Source organism: Eretmochelys imbricata, chromosome 7, assembly GCF_965152235.1.
Source record: "Eretmochelys imbricata isolate rEreImb1 chromosome 7, rEreImb1.hap1, whole genome shotgun sequence".
Lineage (NCBI taxonomy): Eukaryota > Metazoa > Chordata > Testudines > Cheloniidae > Eretmochelys > Eretmochelys imbricata.
In genome coordinates this window covers 45,820,354-45,841,097 of record NC_135578.1, presented here as the reverse complement: position 1 = coordinate 45,841,097, position 20,744 = coordinate 45,820,354, and the positions used below count along the sequence as shown (strand labels likewise).

At 45.0% G+C, this 20,744-nt stretch overlaps 1 protein-coding gene across 1 annotated transcript in view; it reads right to left on the bottom strand.

Moving 5' to 3' along the window:
- Positions 1-20,744, bottom strand: part of DOCK3 (dedicator of cytokinesis 3) — a 608,598-nt gene that overhangs the window by 185,231 nt on the left and 402,623 nt on the right. Inside the window, exon 11 of the mRNA XM_077821606.1 lies at positions 13,112-13,193. Coding sequence (XP_077677732.1) covers positions 13,112-13,193 — 82 coding nt within the window. The remainder of the gene's footprint in view (positions 1-13,111; positions 13,194-20,744) is intronic.

Sequence of the window (20,744 nt, the reverse complement as noted above, 5' to 3'; positions counted from 1 at the left end):
GTCTCGTGCACCAGTGCAGCATATGGCAAGATTTAGCCTTGTGTGTCTTGGAAAAAATGAAGCTCAATGATAAGAAGGGATTTTGTGCAGTTTTAATCTTCACAGCTATCATTAGCGCACCTTCAGCCAGTAAGGTTCTTCTATTCCCCAGTGTTCTGGGGATGCTTATCCTGCTAACGCTGTCTCACACCGGGATTAAAAATTATAGACCAACCCTGGTAAGAAGTGTTTGTGTGTTGTTTTTGTTCAGTTGTGCCTCATGCACACAGAGTATTTGTGAAAATGGAGTACAAATGTAAAAGCAAGTTGATTCACCATATTTTAAAATATCAAAATTATGGATAATTATTGTTAGAATATTTAAAGCACAAGCTCCCATGTTTTCACTTGCTAGAAGTACCCACTGCTTAAATACTTCCTTTGCTTTGTAATTTTCCCTTTGAGAAAGCGTGTGGTGACATCTTTGACAAGCAAAGAAACTCATAAACAGGCCAGGGACACACAACTGTTCTCAGTCTTCCTAGACAGTAAAGGGCATTTGAGAACATGCATCGTTTCTTAACAAACCCTTTACTTTTCAATGTGATCATAGAATCATCGAAGATTAGGACTGGAAGAGACCTCAGGAGGTCATCTAGTCCAACCCCCTGCTCAAAGCAGGACCAACACCAACTAAATCATCCCAGCCAAGGCTTTGTCAAGCTGGGCCTTAAAAACCTCTAAGGATGGAGATTCCACCACCTCCCTAGGAAACCCATTCCAGTGCTTCACCACCCACCTAGTGAAATAGTGTTTCCTAATATCCAGCCTAAACCTTCCCTACTGCAACTTGAGACCATTGCTCCTTGTTCCATCATCTGCCACCACTGAGAACAGCCAAGCTCCATTCTCTTTGGAACCTCCCTTCAGGTAGTTGAAGGCTGTTATCAAATCCCCCCTTACTCTTCTCTTTTGCAGACTAAATAACCCCAGTTCCCTCAGCCTCTCCTTGTAAGTCATGTGCCCCAGCCCCCTGATCATTTTTGTTGCCCTCCACTGGACTCTCTCCCATTTGTCCACATCTTTTCTGTAGTGGGGGGCCCAAAACTGGACACAATACTCCAGATGTGGCCTCACCAGTGCCGAATAGAGGGGAATAATCACTTCCCTCGATCTGCTGGCAGTGCTCCTACTAATGCAGCCCAATATGCCATTAGCCTTCGTGGCAACAAGACTGGTTGTATTTTCTAATTTGACCTTGAAAAGTTAACATTATTAGTGTTTAGGTTTTACATATAAGGGGACAAACCCTTTGCCTAATTAAAGTATTATATGGATGATATTCTGAGCAGATACTGTAATAGCTACAGCTGTACATGTTCATTACTCTATTTGGAGAAGTAGGGATTTATAATTTTATTATGGCAAATTGATTTATAGAGGGGACTATTTCTCAAGGGGAAAATGTCAAAATATTGGGGAGGAGTGGGGAAACATACTTACCCTCTTCAGCTCCACAGAACATACTAAAAACATTAATACAGCCCCAGGGGCTGCAGGTCACAGCCAGAGGGCATAGGACCTCAGTGCAGATGGCCCTGAGATCTTCCAGGTTTGAGGGTGGCTTTTTTGCAAGGGGAGAAAATACTGCCTCACCCCTGACAGGAGAATGCAAGAATATCTATGAGGAAATCCTCACAGAAATTTCCAGACAAAAAGTCCCCTTCTCCTGGCTTTTAATGTAGGAGGGGACAATCTGAGCCAATTACTTATTTGTGTCCCACGGAACTGAAGTGATTTGTTGAACTGCGCTCTCAATATTGCCTCTGCTGTAGGTGTAAACTATTCCTGCTATAGAGCTGACATTTTCAAGTGATGTTGGTTGACAGACAAAAAGAAGTAAACCAAAAGACCATGATAATTTAATGCTTCGTTACGAACACAGGTTAAAAAAAAGTTAGCCAAACGGAAAAAAAAAACAAATTTTCATTAAAAAGAATGGTTATTTAACTTTACAATACCAGTGGTTCTTCAAGATGTTGTCATCCCCTCTCTCTGATCTATAAGTAGTGCCCCAACTGGAAGGAGGTATTAATATTAAGAATTCCTAACTGCCACTACCTAAATAGTGATGTGATGGGGCACCTGGCCCACACTGGTCTCTAAGGGGTTAATAGAACCCTAGGGAGGCTGCGCAGGAGGCAGCCAATCAGGACCAAGTGGGCCCTTATAAAAAGGGAGCTTCAGGGCAGTGGAGCCCTGTTCTCTGCTGGGAGCCCAGGGAGGAAGGAATGTGTTTCTGGAGGGCTGAGAGAACTGCCAGCACAGAGAAGTGTTGCTAGCAAGGGCTGGGGGAGTGAGAGACAGTTCCTGGATGGCTGCTGGGGTTTGCAGGCTGAGGCCCTGAGGCAAGGGCAAAGAGGATGCTGGTGCCATGAGGAAGTGGACAGACAATTTGCTTCAGTAGCCACAAATGGAAGTAGCTGAACAGTGGACTGCAGGTCCCCCGGAGGGGGAGCACAGTGTGTGGCATGGTCAGAGGGCTGTATAGCTGAAAAGGACGCCATGATCCTTGGAGAGACATGGGTCCTACAGCAGGAGTAACAGCGGCGAGGCACCACCTGAAGAGGGTGCAATAACATGCAGAGCTAATTCCCAAGACAGCCAGCTGGAGGCACCACAGTGGTGAGTGAACCCCGTTACAAGTTACTTAACACTGCCCTGCCAAATTTGGCGTCTGATCTTGTGGCCAAGTCAAGGGCCTAGTACTGAACCAAAGTAAGGAAATTACCCTGCACATTTTGGATATGGGGATGTTTCTAAAGCATGGAGAGGATGCAATTTGCACTCTAGTGAAGTGAGCTTTAATATTTGGAGGAAGAGGTGTACCAGTCCTATAACACCAGATTGAAATACAGTGCATCTAATCTATTTTGGTAGCCTCTGGGAGGAGATGGATTGACCTTTAAGAGCACCAGAGATGTCAAACAAAAGAAACTGAGGTAGTCAAGTTATCGACGTGGTGTCAATAAGACAAAATAAACCCCCAAAGCTCTTCATCTAACAGGAGTCTGCAAAAATTTAGCAGACTTCCTAGCAGACAGTCCAGAGACCATTTGTGGTTGCTGATGGAGTGTCTGCTTAGAAATTCTGCTGGGCTGTTGCTCACTCCTGGTAGATGAAGAGCTTTTGGGGTTCATTTTGTGCTACTGACACCATGTCCATAACTTGACTGCCTCCTGACAGAGTGATAAATGGGCACCTCCTTGCTTGTTTATAAAGTATGTTGTTGATTTGTTGTCTATGATAATCTGTAGAGTGGAATTCTGTAGAATAGGTTGGAATGCTATGCAAGCTAAACTGATTACTTTTAGTTCTAGAATTTATATACCATGAAACAACTTTGCAAGAGAAGGAGCAGAGAAAGGAATCCCTCCAAAATGTTCTTGGGCCAACAGTGTGGATAGAATGCATACCAGGACCACAACTTGCAAGCTCATTTGGTATCTTGGAGGATGACCTTAATCAGACTTCTTATGAATGCAGGTGAAGTCTGGCTAGCAGTATCACATATGTGCAAACCAACAAGAGGCCAAAAAGTTTGAGGCAGCTTCTTACTATAGTTGACCATTTGTTTTGATATTGGTCATTAGCATTTTGGGAAGTCTCTTCATGTTGTGGAGAGATTGAATGGCACATGGCAGCCTTGTACTGGTAATGATTGGGCCCTATAGGTACTTCCTGTGGGACAGATGGATGGCAAAATGGAAGTGAGTACTCTTACTAATGAGTAAGTCTTAAGCCTGAAAGAAAAAGGATGATCCAAGAAAGCTTTGCCATCCTGAATCTGAGATAGCATATACATTTAGTCAATCTACTCAGGTCTAGGATAGGATGAAGACCACCTTTTTGCTTCAGGATAAAGAAATAAATATAAGGAGTAGAAACCTGTTCCCCTGTACTCCAGAGGTACCATGTCCTTTATGACTCCTTGGCAAAGTGGAAAAGACACTTCTTCCTTTAGCTGATTTTCCTGAGAAGAGTCCCTGAAGAATGATAGGGAAGGGAGGTATGGGTAGGGGGTAAGGACTGAAATTCAATAGAATAGTTATGAGACACAACTTCCAGCACCCCATTTGTCTGTTGTTATTGCAGTCCAAGTGTCAAGGAAGAAAGCAAGATGGCATCCAAAAGTAGGGCTTGGGGTGGCTCTTGAGTGATTTGAGTGTGGCTCCTGATCCTTGTGTCAAACCTGCTGTCCGGAAGCAAATGAAGGCTGCCTAGTAAGTGGGAAAGATGGTGTCCTTCGAGAGAACCTTAACATCTTCCAGGGTAGCTACTCAGAAGGCTATTGTATAAATAGATGTCTTCTGCCTGGATTGCCCTGATATATAGAGGACTTATGATTTGGGGCTGAGATGTAGATGACCAATAAATGAAGTCTGGCTCTGGAATCCTTTAGGAAGTGTAGTGTGTCATCTGTGTGTGACCTGTGCCCTTGAAGGGCAAACTTGACAGTTGTACTCTGTACGTCTCTCAGAATGCCAGAGGCTTACAGCCATGCATCTCTGCACACAGCTACCATGGTGGCCATGGATCAGCTGCTGTGTTGATACATCCATTGCAGTCTGCAATGAGGTTTTAGCCATTAGTTAACTTGTGGCAATGATGGGATTCAACTTTTCTGTCAAGTCTTGTGGGAGTTTAGCTAGAAAGGGGGATATCCTATGTTAAATAACCGTCTGTGTTCCATGTTGTGAATGATCTCTAGTCTGTTGCAATTGGACCAACCTTTGGATCCCATGTACTTCCAAACCTGGTCACTGTTTAAAACTCTGGGCCTTTCAGGTACAAAACTGGGTGCAGAACTCCTGTTCATCCTCCTTCCTTGGGATGTGGAACTCTGCAGCCCAACTGCCATAGGCCCTGAAACCAGTATTCTGCCTTTATCATGATCAGTGGAACTGGAGTCAGAGTGTCCATGTTTCCTGGAGGGATTGTTATTGACAGGACACCAATAGAAACAGGGAAGCAAGGAAGTTAGACTGGAAGTAACTCATCCACATGGACAGAACAGTGCACAGGATTTAATAAAGTTTTACTTGTTCAGCTTAACCTTCATTCATTGTGAATGAAACATGGTGGCAGTGTTGGAGCTGTGAGTTCTTTGAAGTGCAGCAGCTAGCAGTGTGAACCATGGAACCTTGGATTTTGCAGATACAAACCTAGCCCAGTGATTGGGCAAGTGGAAGGAGGAGTTTGGGCAGTACACAGACATGCCCATGCAGGATAACAACAATAGCAGAGAAGTAAAACTGTTACTTTACCTTACTGGGAATAAGGCAGAGAGGTTTGCTGCACTCTAAAGCTCACCACTGCCTCAAGCCTCACAGCAGTCCTAGGAGCCTGGGGGAACTATTGCTCACAAAAGAATGAAACTCTGGCCATGACACAAGTTTTTCACTAGAGACAAATCCCAAGGGGCAGGGATAAACCCATATGGTTACTGCCTTATGCACTATGGCTGTTCCATGCAATTTTTGGGACTTGACAGACTCCCTAATAACAGATGATCTGCAGCACTTGGAATCAAAACCTGTGGGAGTGGAAGCTCCAGGAAGGCAATCTCACATGAGACAGATGAGGCATGCAGTGAAAATAAAGACAAAGGATGAAAGCCCCAGGAGGCACAACAGCTCCAGAAGTATATGAAGTGAGACAACAGCAAAGAAGAGCAGGTGGCCAGGATTCCATACGCATACTGAAATGCATTTACTGTGGGACACTGCATATGCAGGAAAAGGAGAAGTGCCCCGAACTAGGACAGCATTACAAGGAATGTGGCAAGTTGAACTATCTTAGCAGCATGTACAAGAACAGGAGAAAGTCTTAGAAAGATTCAGTAAGACTTGTACAAGAAAGGGAGGGGATATCAGACTCTTGTGGTGACAGTATGACTTTCTCCTTGACTCCAAAGACTATTAGGTACAGACTGTTGGGACAGAAAAGCAACTAGCGACAATACCAACCTCCCCCCCCGTGCGATTTCAGATGGATAGCAGGGCCTCCTGCAACATGATTCCTCAGTGTGAACTGGACTCGAACACACCCATTAGAAAAAGTAGTGCATCCTCCTAATGTACAACGAGAGCATAATACAGCCCATAGTAAAATGTGACTTCAGAGTAACTAACATAAAAAACAACAGACGGTACAATTGATGTTTGTTGTGGTGAATGGCAACAACCACAGATCCCTCTTGGGGAATACAGCAATACAAGCTACAGATCTGATAAAAGGGCACTCACCAGAATTTTATAGCTGCAGTGCAAGAAGAAAAAGAGAGAGTCCCATGGACAATGGAGACAATTTTGAAAGCACATGAGGATTTTTCAAAAGAGACAAGTGCCTCAGAGGAAATCTGTGACCGTAAGTAGATCCTACAGTGAATCGGTGTGCCTACCGCTTAGGAAATTTCTAGTGGCATGACATAATCCAGTACGCAAGGAGCTCAAAAGTCTGCAGAGCAGATGTATCATAGAACCTGCAGAGGCAGTGGTATCATAGTACCTGCAGAAGCCGTACAGCCTGGGTAAGCAGCATGGTGGTGGTAATGACGCTTTCAGGGAAGTTATGCATCTGCATAGACCCAAAGCCACTGAACTGGGCATTGACAAGATACCACTGTCCACTGCTCACAATTGATGACATCTTGCCAGAACATTTCAAAGCCAGAATATTTATGATCTGATGTGAGGAACAGGTTTTGGCACATAAGCCTGAATAAAGAGTCAGGTGTAACACTATTTGGCTGCTACAAATGGCTGTGCATGCTGATGGGCATAAGCTCATTACCAGAGGTGGTCCAGAGAAGACTCACCAAACCACTGGAAGGACTGCTAGTGGTGAAAATAACTGCAGCTGTTATCTTCATTGTAGGTGAAGGGAGAAGTGACACAGAAGCTGAATGAGACCATGGCAGAGAACTACAAGATTTCCTACAGCCATGCAGGGACCAGAAAAAAAACCAATCCAGAAAAAAAAGTTACTCAAACAGCATGAGATGACATACAATGGACAACTGATCACAGCAGAGGCACTGAAAGCAGATCCCAACAAGATTAAGGCAGTCAGAGACACATCAGCTCCAGTGCATATAGAAGGGGTACAGCACTTCAGAGGAATGATACATTCTCTGTCCACACCTGGCTGCAGTAGTAGAACCCATATGTCAGCTCACAAGGCAGGATGTGGAATGGGACTAGGAAGGTCACCAACTCCAAGTATTTGACATGCTGAAACTAATAACAGATGCCCCTCTCCTGAAGTACCACCAAGTAGAAGAGCCACTGACCCTCCAGAGTGATGCATCATAGAAAAGATTGGGCGTACTTCTTTTGCAGGAGCAGTTAGTCACTTATGCCAACATTGTCCTGTCTAAGACAGACGTACATCCAAACAGAAGAGGTCACTTATCCTTGTGCCTTAACTGGAGTTCTTCAAGGTGTGTATCCGTGTAGTAGCTCCACTTCAGGAGTGCATGTGTCCCTGCACCTTTGGTTGAAAATTATTGGTAGCAGCACCTATTTGGCCTGCATATGCGCCCCACACATCCTCATTCCCCATCTCAAGAACATATAGGGCTGCATGGGCAAACTGCCCTCAGTTCCTTCTCTACCACAGAGTTCCACAGGGGAAACTCCAAGGAGAAGGGAAGGAGGGTGGGCAGTGGAACATCTTGAATAACTCCAGTTACTACAGAAGTTAAGCTCTCCTTCTTTGAGTAGTGTCCCTATGGATGCTCCATTTCAAGTGATTTCCAAGAAGTACCTCCATAAGAAGGAGGGAGCTTCAGAACAGAGTCCAGTACTGAAGAAAAAACTGCATTGCCAATTGCAGCATCTAATCTAGAGGCAAAGCAGAGCATAATGGTTGGAGAAAGTATGTACAGAGGTCCAGGTTGCATCTCTGCAGATTTCAGTAACTGGAACATTTTTGAGTAATGCCACACACATAGATTGACCAGTAGAATGAGTTATTACTCTAGAAAGAGGTTGAATATCAGTCACATCATAACATGTGATAATATATACCCCAAGATCCATCTTGAGAATCTTTGAGAGGAGAGTGCGGATCCCTTGGATATGTCTACAGCTGAAGCAAAGAGTGTAGAAGACCTTCTGAACAGTTTGAGTCTGTCCAGATAGAAGACTAATGCCCTTCTGACATTAAGGATATGGAAGGCAGCTTCTTGTCTAGTCTGATATGCTTTTGAGAAAGTAACTGGGAGATAAATGGTCTGATTAATATGAAATTAAGAAGACACCTTAGGCAGAAACTTGGGATCTGGTCGCAAATTACCTTTTCCTTGAGAAACACTGTAAAAGGAGGGTCTGACATTAAAGCCCCCAGTTCTACCCTCTGGGCAGAAGTGCTGGCCACCAAGAAAGCTGTTTTTCATGCATAAATAAAGCAACAAACATATTGTAGCTAATGGCACAAAAGGGTGTTATTGTAAGGCAATTAAGAACCAGGTTCAAGTCCCACACTGGAGTAGGTTCTCTAATCTGATGCAAAAGATTCATCAGTCCTCTGAGAAATCCTGAGTTTGCAGGATGAGTAAAGATCAAAAAACCTTCTACAGATGAGTAAAAGGCTGTAATAGCTGCCAAGTCAACCCTGATGAAACTCGCAGAGAGACCTGAAGTCTTTAATTGGTCAAGGATGGTGGGAAGAGAAGAGAACAGGAGAAACTTGTTGACAGGTATACCAGTGATAAAATCTCTTCCATTTTTGAAGGTAAGTATTTCTGGTAGATGTTTTCTGCTGTTTAATAATATAGGTTGCACCTATCTTGAACAGGAGGTCTCTGTCCCCAAGAACCATTCAGGAGCCACGCCTGGAGTAGAGGAACTTTCAGATTGGGGTGAAGCATCTGATGAGCATGCTGCGACAATAGAATGCCAACTAGCTGGAAGTCTCATCAGTGGACAAGAAGCAAGTTGAATGATGTAAGGTTACCAGATTTGCCTCGACCAGATTGTTGCAATTAAAATGACCCTAGCCTTGTCTTGTTGGATTTTGTTCAGTTCTTTCCAAAGTAATGTTGGAAGGCCTCTCATCCATGAGATGAGGAAGAAATTGAGTGACCGCAGAACCCGGTTGACTAAAGACACTTGCTTGTCCAGACTGTTTGTTTGGGACGTAGAGTGTCCTGAGCCATCCCTGGAGGCATCAAAGATGTAACCTAGTGTTTTGGGTTACAAAAACACGGCCCAATAGTGATTGAGGGTCTAGTTTCCTCTTTAGCAACATTTCTTGCACGTCATGTTGGCGGCAGTTGCAAAGAGGTCTACCTCTGGAAGCACCCAAGTTAATAATATGTTTTGGGAGAAATGCCTGCTGAGGTTATCAGCCACAGTGTTTTGCACATCTAGAAGGTAAGAAGCTGAGATGACTCCTGGTTGGGTACGCACCAATTCCAGAGTTTTATTGCTTCGGCACAGAATGAGGGGGAACATCCTCTCCCTGACAATTGATATAAAACACACAGGTCACGTTGTCTGTCATGATCTTGACTGATTTGGTCTGATCAGAGGAAGAAATTGAAGGCAAGCATTTCTGACCTCTCTTAACTCTAGAAGGTTGATGTGGAGTAACTGCTCTGGATGACCCTTTGCCCTGGATTGTGTGAGGTTCCTATCCCCAACGCAAGAGGAAAGTGTCTGATGTTATCACAATGGTAGTGAAATTGTGAATAAATGGGACTCCTGTACAGACCTTGGAAGGATCCTTCCACCAGTTGAGTGACTGCAGAACCTGGCTGTCTACAGACACTTGCTTGTCCAGACTGTTTGTTTGGTATGTAGAGTGTCCTGAGCCATCCCTGGAGGCATCAAAGACATAACCTAGTGTTTGGGGTTACAAAAACATGGCCCAATAGTTGAAGGCAATTCCTCACTCAGGTTTGAGGTTGAACTGAACTGTTAAGATACTTTAGGGTGAGAAATCTATCAGTAGGTAAAAGTAAGCCCTGCCTGTCACTGCATTCAGAGATGTCCCTGTGAAATCTATTCTGTTCCCCTGGTGTTATCTGGACTGGTGATCTACTAGGTCATTCCAATCCTTAACTCTGGGAGCCAGCCTTACCCTGCTCTACTGTGAGAAACCCCACTCCTGGGTTTTTCACACACAGCCTCTGGCATGTAAGCTGCTCCTTGGATTGTGCAAACAAATGACACTAGCCAATATCTCCGGTCCCAGACACAACCCTAGGAACCTCCGTCTTGCAGTGTCCAGTTATGCCAGCTGGACACTGCAAGCTTATATGAGTTTGTCAATTTAACAAAGAAATTGATATGCATCAGGCTTGTTATCCCAGGGGGAGTCTCTCACATGCTTCAAATCAAATGCACTGCTTCAGGTAAAATAAACAAACAAATTTATTAACTACAAAGATAGATTTTAAGTGATGATAAGTCAAAGCACAACAAGTTGGAGTTGGTCAAATGAAATAAAAACAAAACGCATTCTAAACTAATCTTAACACTTTCAGTGCCCTTACAAACTTAGATGCTTCTCACCACAGGCTGACTGGTTGCCCTTCAACCAGGCTCTCCCCTTCGATCAGCACTTCAGTCGCTTGGTGATGATGTCTGTAGATGGAGGTGGGAGAGGAAGACATGGCAAACATCTCTCCCTTTTATCATGTTCTTTCTTCCCTCTTGGCTTTGCCCCCCACTTCAGGGTCAGGTGACCATTACCTCATTGTAGTCCCAAACTGACCAAAGGAAGGGAGATGACTCACTCGAGAGTCCAACAGACCCTAGGCCAGTGTCTTTTGTTCCTGTGAGGCTGGGCTGGCTTTGTCCCATACATGCCCTGATGAGATGTGAACTGCCTCTCTGCTCTTGGAGAAGTTTTGCCTGGGCCTGTTTTAAGCCACGAGGACACATTTTCAGCATCATAACTATATACATGAAATTAGAACCTATAATATTACTATAACATTACTGTAACAACAATTACTATGACATCATTATAGCAACAATGCTCAGTGCATCATGAGCCTTCCGAAGACACCTGACGTGATAAACTTTGCACTGGATGCCACACAATCATTTTATAAGGATGCACATGGGGGTGTAGGGTATTCCCCCGAGGTACTGAGTGTCCCTGTGAAATCTATTCACTGTACTGGTGTCAAAGCAGACCTCTCAAAATTTAGTTGGAAGCCTATTGTGGAGTAACAAGCTTGTTTGTACTGCCAACCATTTCTCTCTTGATAATATCAGCCCCTGAGCAACCAATCCTCCTTTGCCAGCTGCTGTTCTTCCCTGTCTGTAGATGGGGTCTGTCAAGGGGATTGAGATCCTCTCCATTTCCTTGAATGATAAGAAGGAGATTGGCTCCTGCATGGTGGTCTCCAGTATGCCCCATAGGGCCAAGGTGCAGCATCATTTTGACAATGCTGGTTCTGACAGGGCTGACCAGACCATTACCATGCCAGAAGCAGATGACTTCCAGCTCTAAAGTTAGAGTCCCTGATCTGTAGAGAGAGGTCTTATCTTGACCTGTGAGATCTGAGGAGGAGAAGGTTCTCTGCTAGATAATGGAGAAAAAGTGTCCCCCAAACATTGGTACTGGTCAGAAATATGCACTAGTTCCAAATATAGAGATATAAGTGCCAATAGTGGTACTGGGATGAAGTCACCTCCACCAACATTAAATCAGCTGGTGCTGTTAAGACTTCCATCAATGGTGCTGACGTTGGTTCTGGTGCATATGTTGAGATTAGCGTTATCGCATTTGGTACACATGCCTAAAAGTACTAGTAACAGGCATTGTGCTTCTTCAGTACCTAGCCATAGCTGAACCGACATCACTTGCCTCTGGAGAATGAGCAAGCTTAGTACTCTCTTCCCGGGAGAGGAAAGATTTGGGTCTCCTTATGGGAAGAAACAGACTGGTGACAACATGTTGGGTTTTGCATGCTAGCTAGCAGGGTCACTGTCTGACAATGTCTTAGAAGAGGCAGAATCCATGTTAGAAATTGATCTTCACTCTTCAAGGTCTGAAGTTCTTCTCATTGATCGTCTGAGCAAGTATAACTTCAAACAAGTGTCCTTGGACTTTCTCGTTCTTGTTCTGAAGGAATGACACACTAAGTAGCAGTCTGGCACACAGCTGTCACTGAGACAAAATAGGCTGTGGCTGTCCATGGGTGGAATAAGAACATCCCAGGACAGCAATTGTTTGAAGCCTGAATCATAGAATATCAGGGTTGGAAGGGACCTCAGGAGGTCATCTAGTCCAACCCCCTGCTCAAAGCAGGACCAATCCCCAATTTTTGCCCCAGATCCTTAAATGGCCCCCTCAAGGATTGAACTCACAACCCTGGGTTTAGCAGGCCAATGCTCAAATCACTGAGCTATCCCTCCCCCCCATCCATCATTTTGGCCTGGATAGTGGCTTAGAGTGCTAAGACACAAATTAAATTTAGGTTTTTGGAGGGTTTTAAAATAAAAAAAAAAAAGGGGGGAGGCCAGTAATTTAAAGGGCATTAACACTAACTAGTCACTTAAGTTGCAACTGAAGCAGATTCCAGTAAGGGTAGTGGGTGGACACTGCTTGCTCCATCTAACTGCCATGGATGGTAAAAGAGTAACGAGGGATGGCTCTGGCATTTATGCCAGCATGGGGGAGAGGGAGGGCACACATGGTACAGGTGTGGCCCTGCAGACACTGCTATTCAAGTATTCCTATTTTGTGAACATGAGGTGCATGCACAAAGAGTGGGATCCACACAAACAGTCAAAAAAGAAATAATTTCCCATCTTCTGTTTTCTAAGTGTATAATACATGCAACAGGCATTTAAAGATGAAAACTGTGAAATGTATTTGATGTTCCTTTACTTGAAAAAATCAATTAATCTGGAAGATTATTTCAATTTTCTAATGTTAACATTTCATTAAATTGAGCAGAAATATACAGTTTTCATTTTCCTCAGTATACAGGAAAGAAAGAATTTCTATTTGTTCCCAGAGTGACTGTGTCTACAGTCAAACAACCTTCAAGAGAAGTCTCAGTTCACAGTTAGATAGGGAAAGAGAATGAGTAATTCATACATACTGTGAAAAGGCCACACATCCGTTCTATCTTCTCTGGATTCCTGGGGCCTCCGTTCTTGTTTAATCTCACCAGAAACCGCTCACTAAAAACCAAAGAAAACAAAGGAAACTTACTTGCAACAAACGTAAACAAAAAAGAATAAATATTTCAAAATGTGTGTTAAACCCTGTCATTTTTGAATTTCTCAAAGCATAAGGAATTGTATTCAGTGACTCAGGTAGAATTATATTGTGAAGCCATGAGTAATTATTGTAGAAGGCTTTGTTTTACAGGAAGTACCTCTTCATGAAAAGCTGCAGTGCTGATACATCTTACTGGCAGATTATCATACTAAAGCAACAGACTTGTGTGAAGGCTATTTTTCAAGTGCATGAAGTCTCATGAAAGCACAGGACTTGAACAAGTGCTGCAGATAAGGACTAAAAAGCATGTGGCAAAGCTCGGTGATCCAAGACTAGAATAGCAGGAATGCTGCAGTACAGGATTGACGTCTATTGACAGAGCTGTTTGGGGTCAGAAGGTACTTCAGGTAAGAACCAGTGCGCATTTGCAGAGCTGTGTAAAGGAAACTTACATAGCACATGCCTGCATGATGCTTGGTTCAAGTTAGTTCTGTCTGCCTTTCACTTTCATGACCACTGAAATTCACTCAAAAATGTAAGAAATCAAAACAAAAGAAGGATACAGCGATGAGGAAAATGTGTCTGAAAGCTTATTCATTTTGAACAAATCCAATAAAATAATGTAGCAATTCTTGAATCTCAGGACCTGATTTACCAAAATTTTTATCATTCATAAATTGAACAGCCCTACTGCAAAGCGAGGATGGAGTCTAAATCAACAAAATGGGGTTGTAAACCAAATCATTCACCCACTAATGGGGACACAATATGGTAGTTACACAAAAGTCATGACAGAGAAGTTACTTATATAGATACACAAAACCAAGATCAGTAGATTTAATTATTTGCTGGGCTTGTGACTATGCACTTGTATACACATTTAAATAACTCTCAGCCTTCAGCTGTGCACATTAGAATATGTACTCTTGGTAACTTTTCCAACCTTGTGCAATTATTTAATTATTAATGTTCTTAAAGTGAGACATTTATTTGCACTATTAAACTTAAGATATGGGTGGCTCTATGGTTTGGGATGGCATCTGAAACACTTTGTTTCCTAGTCACCATCCCTCTAAAGCAGGGGTGGGCAAACTTTCTGGCCTGAGGGCCACAACTGGGTGGGGAAATTGTATGCAGGGCTGGGGCGGGGGTGGGGGCTGGGGTGAAGGAGGGGGTGTGGTGTGCAGGAAGGGGCTCAGAGCAAGGGATTGGGGCAGAGAAGGGGTGTGGGGTGTATGAGGGGGCTCAGGGAAGGGGGTTGGGGTTGCAGGAGGGGGCTCAGGGCAGCAGTGCAGGAGGGGTGAGGACTGCGGGAGGGGGCTCAGGGCAGGGGGTTGGGGTGCAGCAGGAGGCTCAGAGCAGGGGGTTGGGGTGCAGGGGGGATGCGGAGTGCAGGAGTGGTTCGGGCTCTGGCCCGGCGCCATTTACCTCCCTGCATGCCTGCCCTGGCCCCACGCTCTGCCGCTCTGAGAAGTGGCCGGCGCCACGTCCCTGCGAGGCCCCTGGGGGAGGAGGGGGCACAGGACTCCGCGCGCTGCCTTTGCCGCACCTCAATTCCCGGCCAATGGGAGCTGCAGGGGGGCGGTGCCTGGAGGCAAGGGCAACACATGGAGCCCTCTGCACCCCCCTTCCCTGCCCCCCCAGGCCACAGGGATGTGGTGCTGGCTGCTTCTGAGAGTGGCGCGGGGCCTGCGGCACCACGATGGGCAATCCCTGAGGGGCCGGATCCAGCCCGCAGGCCACAGTTTTCCCACCCCTGCACTAAAATATCCTAGTAAATTATCAATAATTTTTGGCACCAAAAATGATCAACTAGCCAGTCTGTGGCTGAAACAGGATTGTGTGACCCTGTAATATAGAATATGCTGTAAAATTGATGTTCCTGTGAAATAAAATTCTTAAGACATAAAAAGAGACGTCTTAGAGCAGGGCCTATGTCATCCTGCTAGATGTTTAGGGTAAAAGACCATGTTAAAACTTATTCCACAGAACATGAAGCATTTTGGGCACATTTCCTGCCTCTTCTGTTTCTTTTTACGCTTGTATCAGCTGCAATATAGGCCACAAACAATGTGGTAAAAATTAAGGTGAATGGTGTAAAAATAAAAGTGACAAAAATGCTTTTAAAATTTCCCAGGGGCACAAGATAGTTCTGTACCCACTAAGCTTCTGAATATATGTGAAGGAAAAATAAGTAGAGAAAATTCTCACTTCCATTTCTCCATGAATGGCTGTTCTTATTTCTGCTGGAGCTTCCTTCTGGCTGATTGGAGTGGAGTGCTCTTACAGCTGGAGCCGATGTAGTAAGAAAGAAGTGAATCTCAAGAACCTTGGAGTTGGATTTTCAAAAGTGTTGGTGTAATTCTGTTCCCACTGAAGTCAATTGAATTTAATGGAAGCAGAGTTAGGCCAACATTAAGTATTTTAAAAATTCCAACTTTGACGCTCAGAAATTTAGCCATGTGCAGGGTTTGGGGGAGCAATGCCCCCCAAGCAGTCTATGTTAGTGGAGTGGTGGCTGGTGATGGCCTCCACCCAGGACCAGAGGAGCCCAGTGCCCCCAGTGGGTGGCAGAGAGAAGCGGAGCCACTAGGTGGTGGGGGGAGGGCAAGGAGAAGGGGCTGGCCCTGAGGATGGCTGGAGGGTTCATGGCCATTGCTGCTTTGAGTCACCACACCATGCTTGTTGGGTCCCCTGGAGAATCTGCAGCCGCTGCAGGGATTGGAGCTTGGTGGTGCCGCTCTGTTTCCACCTGGACAATGCCATGACTGGGATCGGGACCAACAAGGTAACGGCAAGGCCTGGCCTGAGTGCCTGCTTCTTCCCAGCACTGACAGCCCCTGAGCCCTTCTCTCGTTCCCTGTTAGGCAAGCCAGGATGCTGGGTGGGTGACTGGGGCAGGTCTGCTAGGTGAGGAGCACAGGGCCAGCCTTATGGGTGGGTGATCGTGCAGGGTGCCCTGGTCAGGGGGGTCACTGTGGCCAAGAGGCAAGTAGCAGGGTGGGCCTCGGGTGCAAGACCATGGAAAGGAGCTTGAGGCAATGAGGGGACAAGGCAGTGGGGTCTGGGGGTGATGGGGTTTGGGAGGCAGTGGAGGCCAGGGGCTATGGGGCGGAAGCCCATGGAGGAAGCAGGGGCCAGGGGTGATAGATGGGGAGGTGGAGGTGGAGGGGTCCTGGGGAGATCAGGGGATGGGTGTAGAGCCTGGGGAGGCAGAGAGGCCCAAGGTAATGGGGAAGCCTGGGGAGACGGGGGCAGGGGCAACAAAACACAAGTTTGCCCAGGGTACCATTTTTCCTAAGGCTGGCCCTGGATGAGCTCAAGGCTCTCACATATCATCTGACCTGTTTTGCCACAACCTTTTCAACAATTTTTCCTGAGAAGGAAGACTAGACAGAAGTCAATAAATAGCAAGATTGTCAGAGCAAAGCCAATAGCTTTCTTAAGGTCTGCTGTTATTCTACCCCCATAGTGACACACACAATCCACAATGAGCCCAGTACTTCTTCGCTGGTCTCCAACAGCCAGGATGGACATAGGTTCAACTCAAGTTGTGGACCTGAGCATTTCCGCAAACTCAGACTCTGAATAAACACAGGAGGCAGAATGTCACATTTTTATATGGTCACTTTTCAGATAAGAATTACACTACAGTGGCTTTAAAGTTCTGCATTAATTTTAAGATATATGAATGAACTGATAGCTTTCTTAAAGTAGCTGCATTCCCTGAGCCACAGGAACTATACAAAGGAGACTTTTCCTATGCTCCCAAAAATACTTTTCAGAAAGACTTAAAAAATAGTTATTAGGTCACCTCTGCACAGACTTTGATCTCAACAGATGCAGCTATTTTAATTCTTAAACCAGTTTTATTATGCAGTCTTGCAGTTATATGAGAAAACATTTTTTTCATTTCTCTTGTAATTATAATTCATGTCATGTATCTTCTCCATAATGCTTTGTACCTGGTTGACTAGTTTCATCAAGAAAAACCTGAGTTCCAAAGAAAAGAACAGCAAATCCAAAAAGGCCTAGAATTAACTATCAAGATTGTTGCAGATAGCCATCATGACCCTCAAACACATGACAACTACTTTTGTAGCAGAGGTTCTAAGACTGTGTTTACTCCTCACTAAAACTGAATGTGATGGGGTGAACACACCTCTCCTGAGCACCCACCTGTCAGCTGGGTGTGAACCTGCACTCTCTCAGTTCACAATGCTCTGCACAGACTTTGATCTCAACAGATGCAGCTATTTTAATTCTTAAACCAGTTTTATTATGCAGTCTTGCAGTTATATGAGAAAACATTTTTTTCATTTCTCTTGTAATTATAATTCATGTCATGTATCTTCTCCATAATGCTTTGTACCTGGTTGACTAGTTTCATCAAGAAAAACCTGAGTTCCAAAGAAAAGAACAGCAAATCCAAAAAGGCCTAGAATTAACTATCAAGATTGTTGCAGATAGCCATCATGACCCTCAAACACATGACAACTACTTTTGTAGCAGAGGTTCTAAGACTGTGTTTACTCCTCACTAAAACTGAATGTGATGGGGTGAACACACCTCTCCTGAGCACCCACCTGTCAGCTGGGTGTGAACCTGCACTCTCTCAGTTCACAATGCTCCTGGTCAGCTGTTGCCCTCACCAGTGGCTCAGCCCTCTGGCTAAGTCAAACATAGTCTAAAATGGATGAACCCCTTCCACGGTAACAAATGTCCAACAAGGACTACCATTGTGCAGTCATTGGTATCTGCAGCCCTGCCTCTCGGCTCAGTTCTCAGACCCTTCTGGGCCAATGTTAAGTCTGTCTCTACCCTGTCATAAAGCAGCACCCCCCAGGGCTTTCTCCCTGGAGACTCTTTGCCTTTAGTTGTTCTCTGGTGTCCCAGCTCTCCAGCCATGTCAATCCTTAATTTCAGTCCCCTTCGTGGGGGTGGCAGGGAGGGAAACAAAGTTCAACAAAGGGTTGGCCCCTCCAGGGTCTTCAGCCATGTCCCTGGGCCTATTTTGGGCTTTTAATAGAGTCTTATCCCCTTCTTGGGGATCAGGCCACTTTTCCGGTGGCTGGGGGGGAGGGGTCACCCACTACTCCAAGTCCCAACCCAGGGACCCTATAGACAGCAGCCATTTACTGCTTTCGTTTACTTGGTTGCTGCTGTTATGCCCTGGGCCGCTTCCCACTCGGTCCCATCATGTTCACTCTACCTTAAATTATAGTTCTTGGGTTCTATTTGTCTCATTCCTTGTTTGCGCAGGGTTTCTTCCAGGCCTCTTGCCTGGAGAGATTTTCTGTCCTACCCTTGCTTGAGCAGGGCTTCCCACAAGCCTCCTTGCCTGGAGAATTTCTCCATCTTCCAGGATTTCCTCAGCCTTCTGGTCTCAACCAAGGACTGAACTGCTCAGGCCCAGCAGCTCCTTTTAACTGAGCCCTAATTGGCTGCTTCCCTGCAGCCTTTCTAGGCAGGCCTGAAGGACCCACCTTCACTGCTCATTTCCTGGGGCGGGATGTGGTAGGACCACAAGGCCGCAAAGGACCTGGTACACCCTGTCACACCAAACTATAAAGAGTTCCAATACCGAAAAAAATTAGCCTTTTTTGGGTAAATGCTGGATGCAAATCTTCCACTGCTGTCTAATGCACAGTTGCCAACTTTCACGTGGTAAATATGCACCCCAACTTTCACACTAAGCCAAGAATTAAGCTAATCCTGTTTCAAAACAAGACCAAAACAAGCCAATCCCTAAGAACAAAGACATAAAAGAGAAAACTTAGTTCTTTGTTATTCGTGTTCTATATAGGTTCTTATACAGTGCTCATAGGATCTGAGGGCTAGATCCACAAAGGGGACTTAGGTACCCTGCCACCTAATGGAATCCACAGCTTTGAGTTAGGCACCCAGGCTTCTTATACAATGCATAATGAGAATAGACACCTAAGAATGGAATCTCCAAAAGCCTGCAAGCTGAGTGGAGAGCTGCCTAAGCTAGTCAATAGAAAATGCTGAGGAGATGGGTGGGGCCTAAGCCTTCCCCTCAATGGGAGTTAAGTGCCTAAGTCCAGGTTGCTGTGAGTTGCCTGTCTCTGCTTCAGATTCACAGCCATGAATCCTCCCTAGAATTAAGACACTAAGCCCTTTCTCACAAACAAGCCAAACAGGAGGTGGTGTTGGTGCCTCCATATAACCTTTATCCCAAGGTTAGAGCAGTCACACATATTGTGGGAGAGCCACATAAATTTAATTATTTATACAAAGTGGAACAGTTTCAACAGGAGAGATTGAGGGAGACCCACCTCAGAATAGCCTATAGCTCAGTGATTAGGGCACTCTCCTAAGATATGGGAGATTTGGGTTCAAATTCCTGCTCCAATTTCTTTCCAGAGGGGGAAATTGAACCTGGGTATCTCACATTCTTGGTGAGTGCTCTAACAATTGAGATAAAGGTTATATGGTTATAAAGGGGATGCAGGGACCAACAGCACCATCGATATGGAGACTGATCCAATAAACACGGTTTTAGGAAGCCTCTGAGAACACCTACTAGATCAGGCCCCATAAGCAAGACAGGCAGAGAGGACCAGATATTTCAAGATATTTAGGTACTTGACTCTCACTGAAATCAATAAAAGCTAGGTGCCTAAATACCTTTCAGGATCTGGGTTGGAATGCCAAGTTTGAGGATCACTCTGGAACTTAGGCATGAGCTGGGTGCCCAGGTGTTGGGACTTTGGTGGCTGTGCGCACGCTCAATTGCATATTTTTAGGTATCATGGGGAATTTAACAGCAGAAACAAAGGCACCAGGGTATTTAGGTGCCTACAGAGTTAGGCAGCAGCTGCGTAGAGGTTTTGAGGATCTAAATTTTAGACTTCGACTTGTACATGCTAGTGCTTACTTTCATATAACTCAAGTTGTTCAGGGGCGTGGAAAAACCTCTCCCTGAGTGATGCAAGTTAAACGGACAAGCACCAGCGTGGACAGTGCTATGTCAGTGGCAGAAGCTCTCTCGCTTTGGCATAGAGGGTCTGCACTAGCAGCGCTATAGCGGCACAGCTACATCAGTACAACTGAGCCACTGTAGAGATTCTAGTGTAGACCAGTCCTTAGGCGCTGAACGGGGCAACTAAATACCTTTGTGGATCTAGCCCTGAGTGCCTTTCAGCAGAGTTTCACATGGGTATGTTCTCTCATCCTCTTCCCAAGGGTGAATTGGGTGTGTAGTTGAATATTTTGTTTTGGATTTTTTTAAACACATACATAAAGCTATATGTTTATGGTAGAGAAGGCAGGGTCAAAGAAATGCACCTTGCTCTTAGCAGTGAGTTTTGTAACAGTCCCTGGTTCCTGTGGGAGTTCACTCCACAGTTTTGGGTCAGCTCCCAAGAAAGTTCTATCTGCACAGATGAGCTTTACTTTTATTGTAGAAAGTTTCATTGTGCCAGAGGAGCAAAGTTGTTGACATGGTCTTCATCCCAGGGTTTTAGTTGATCATTTAGACACTCTGG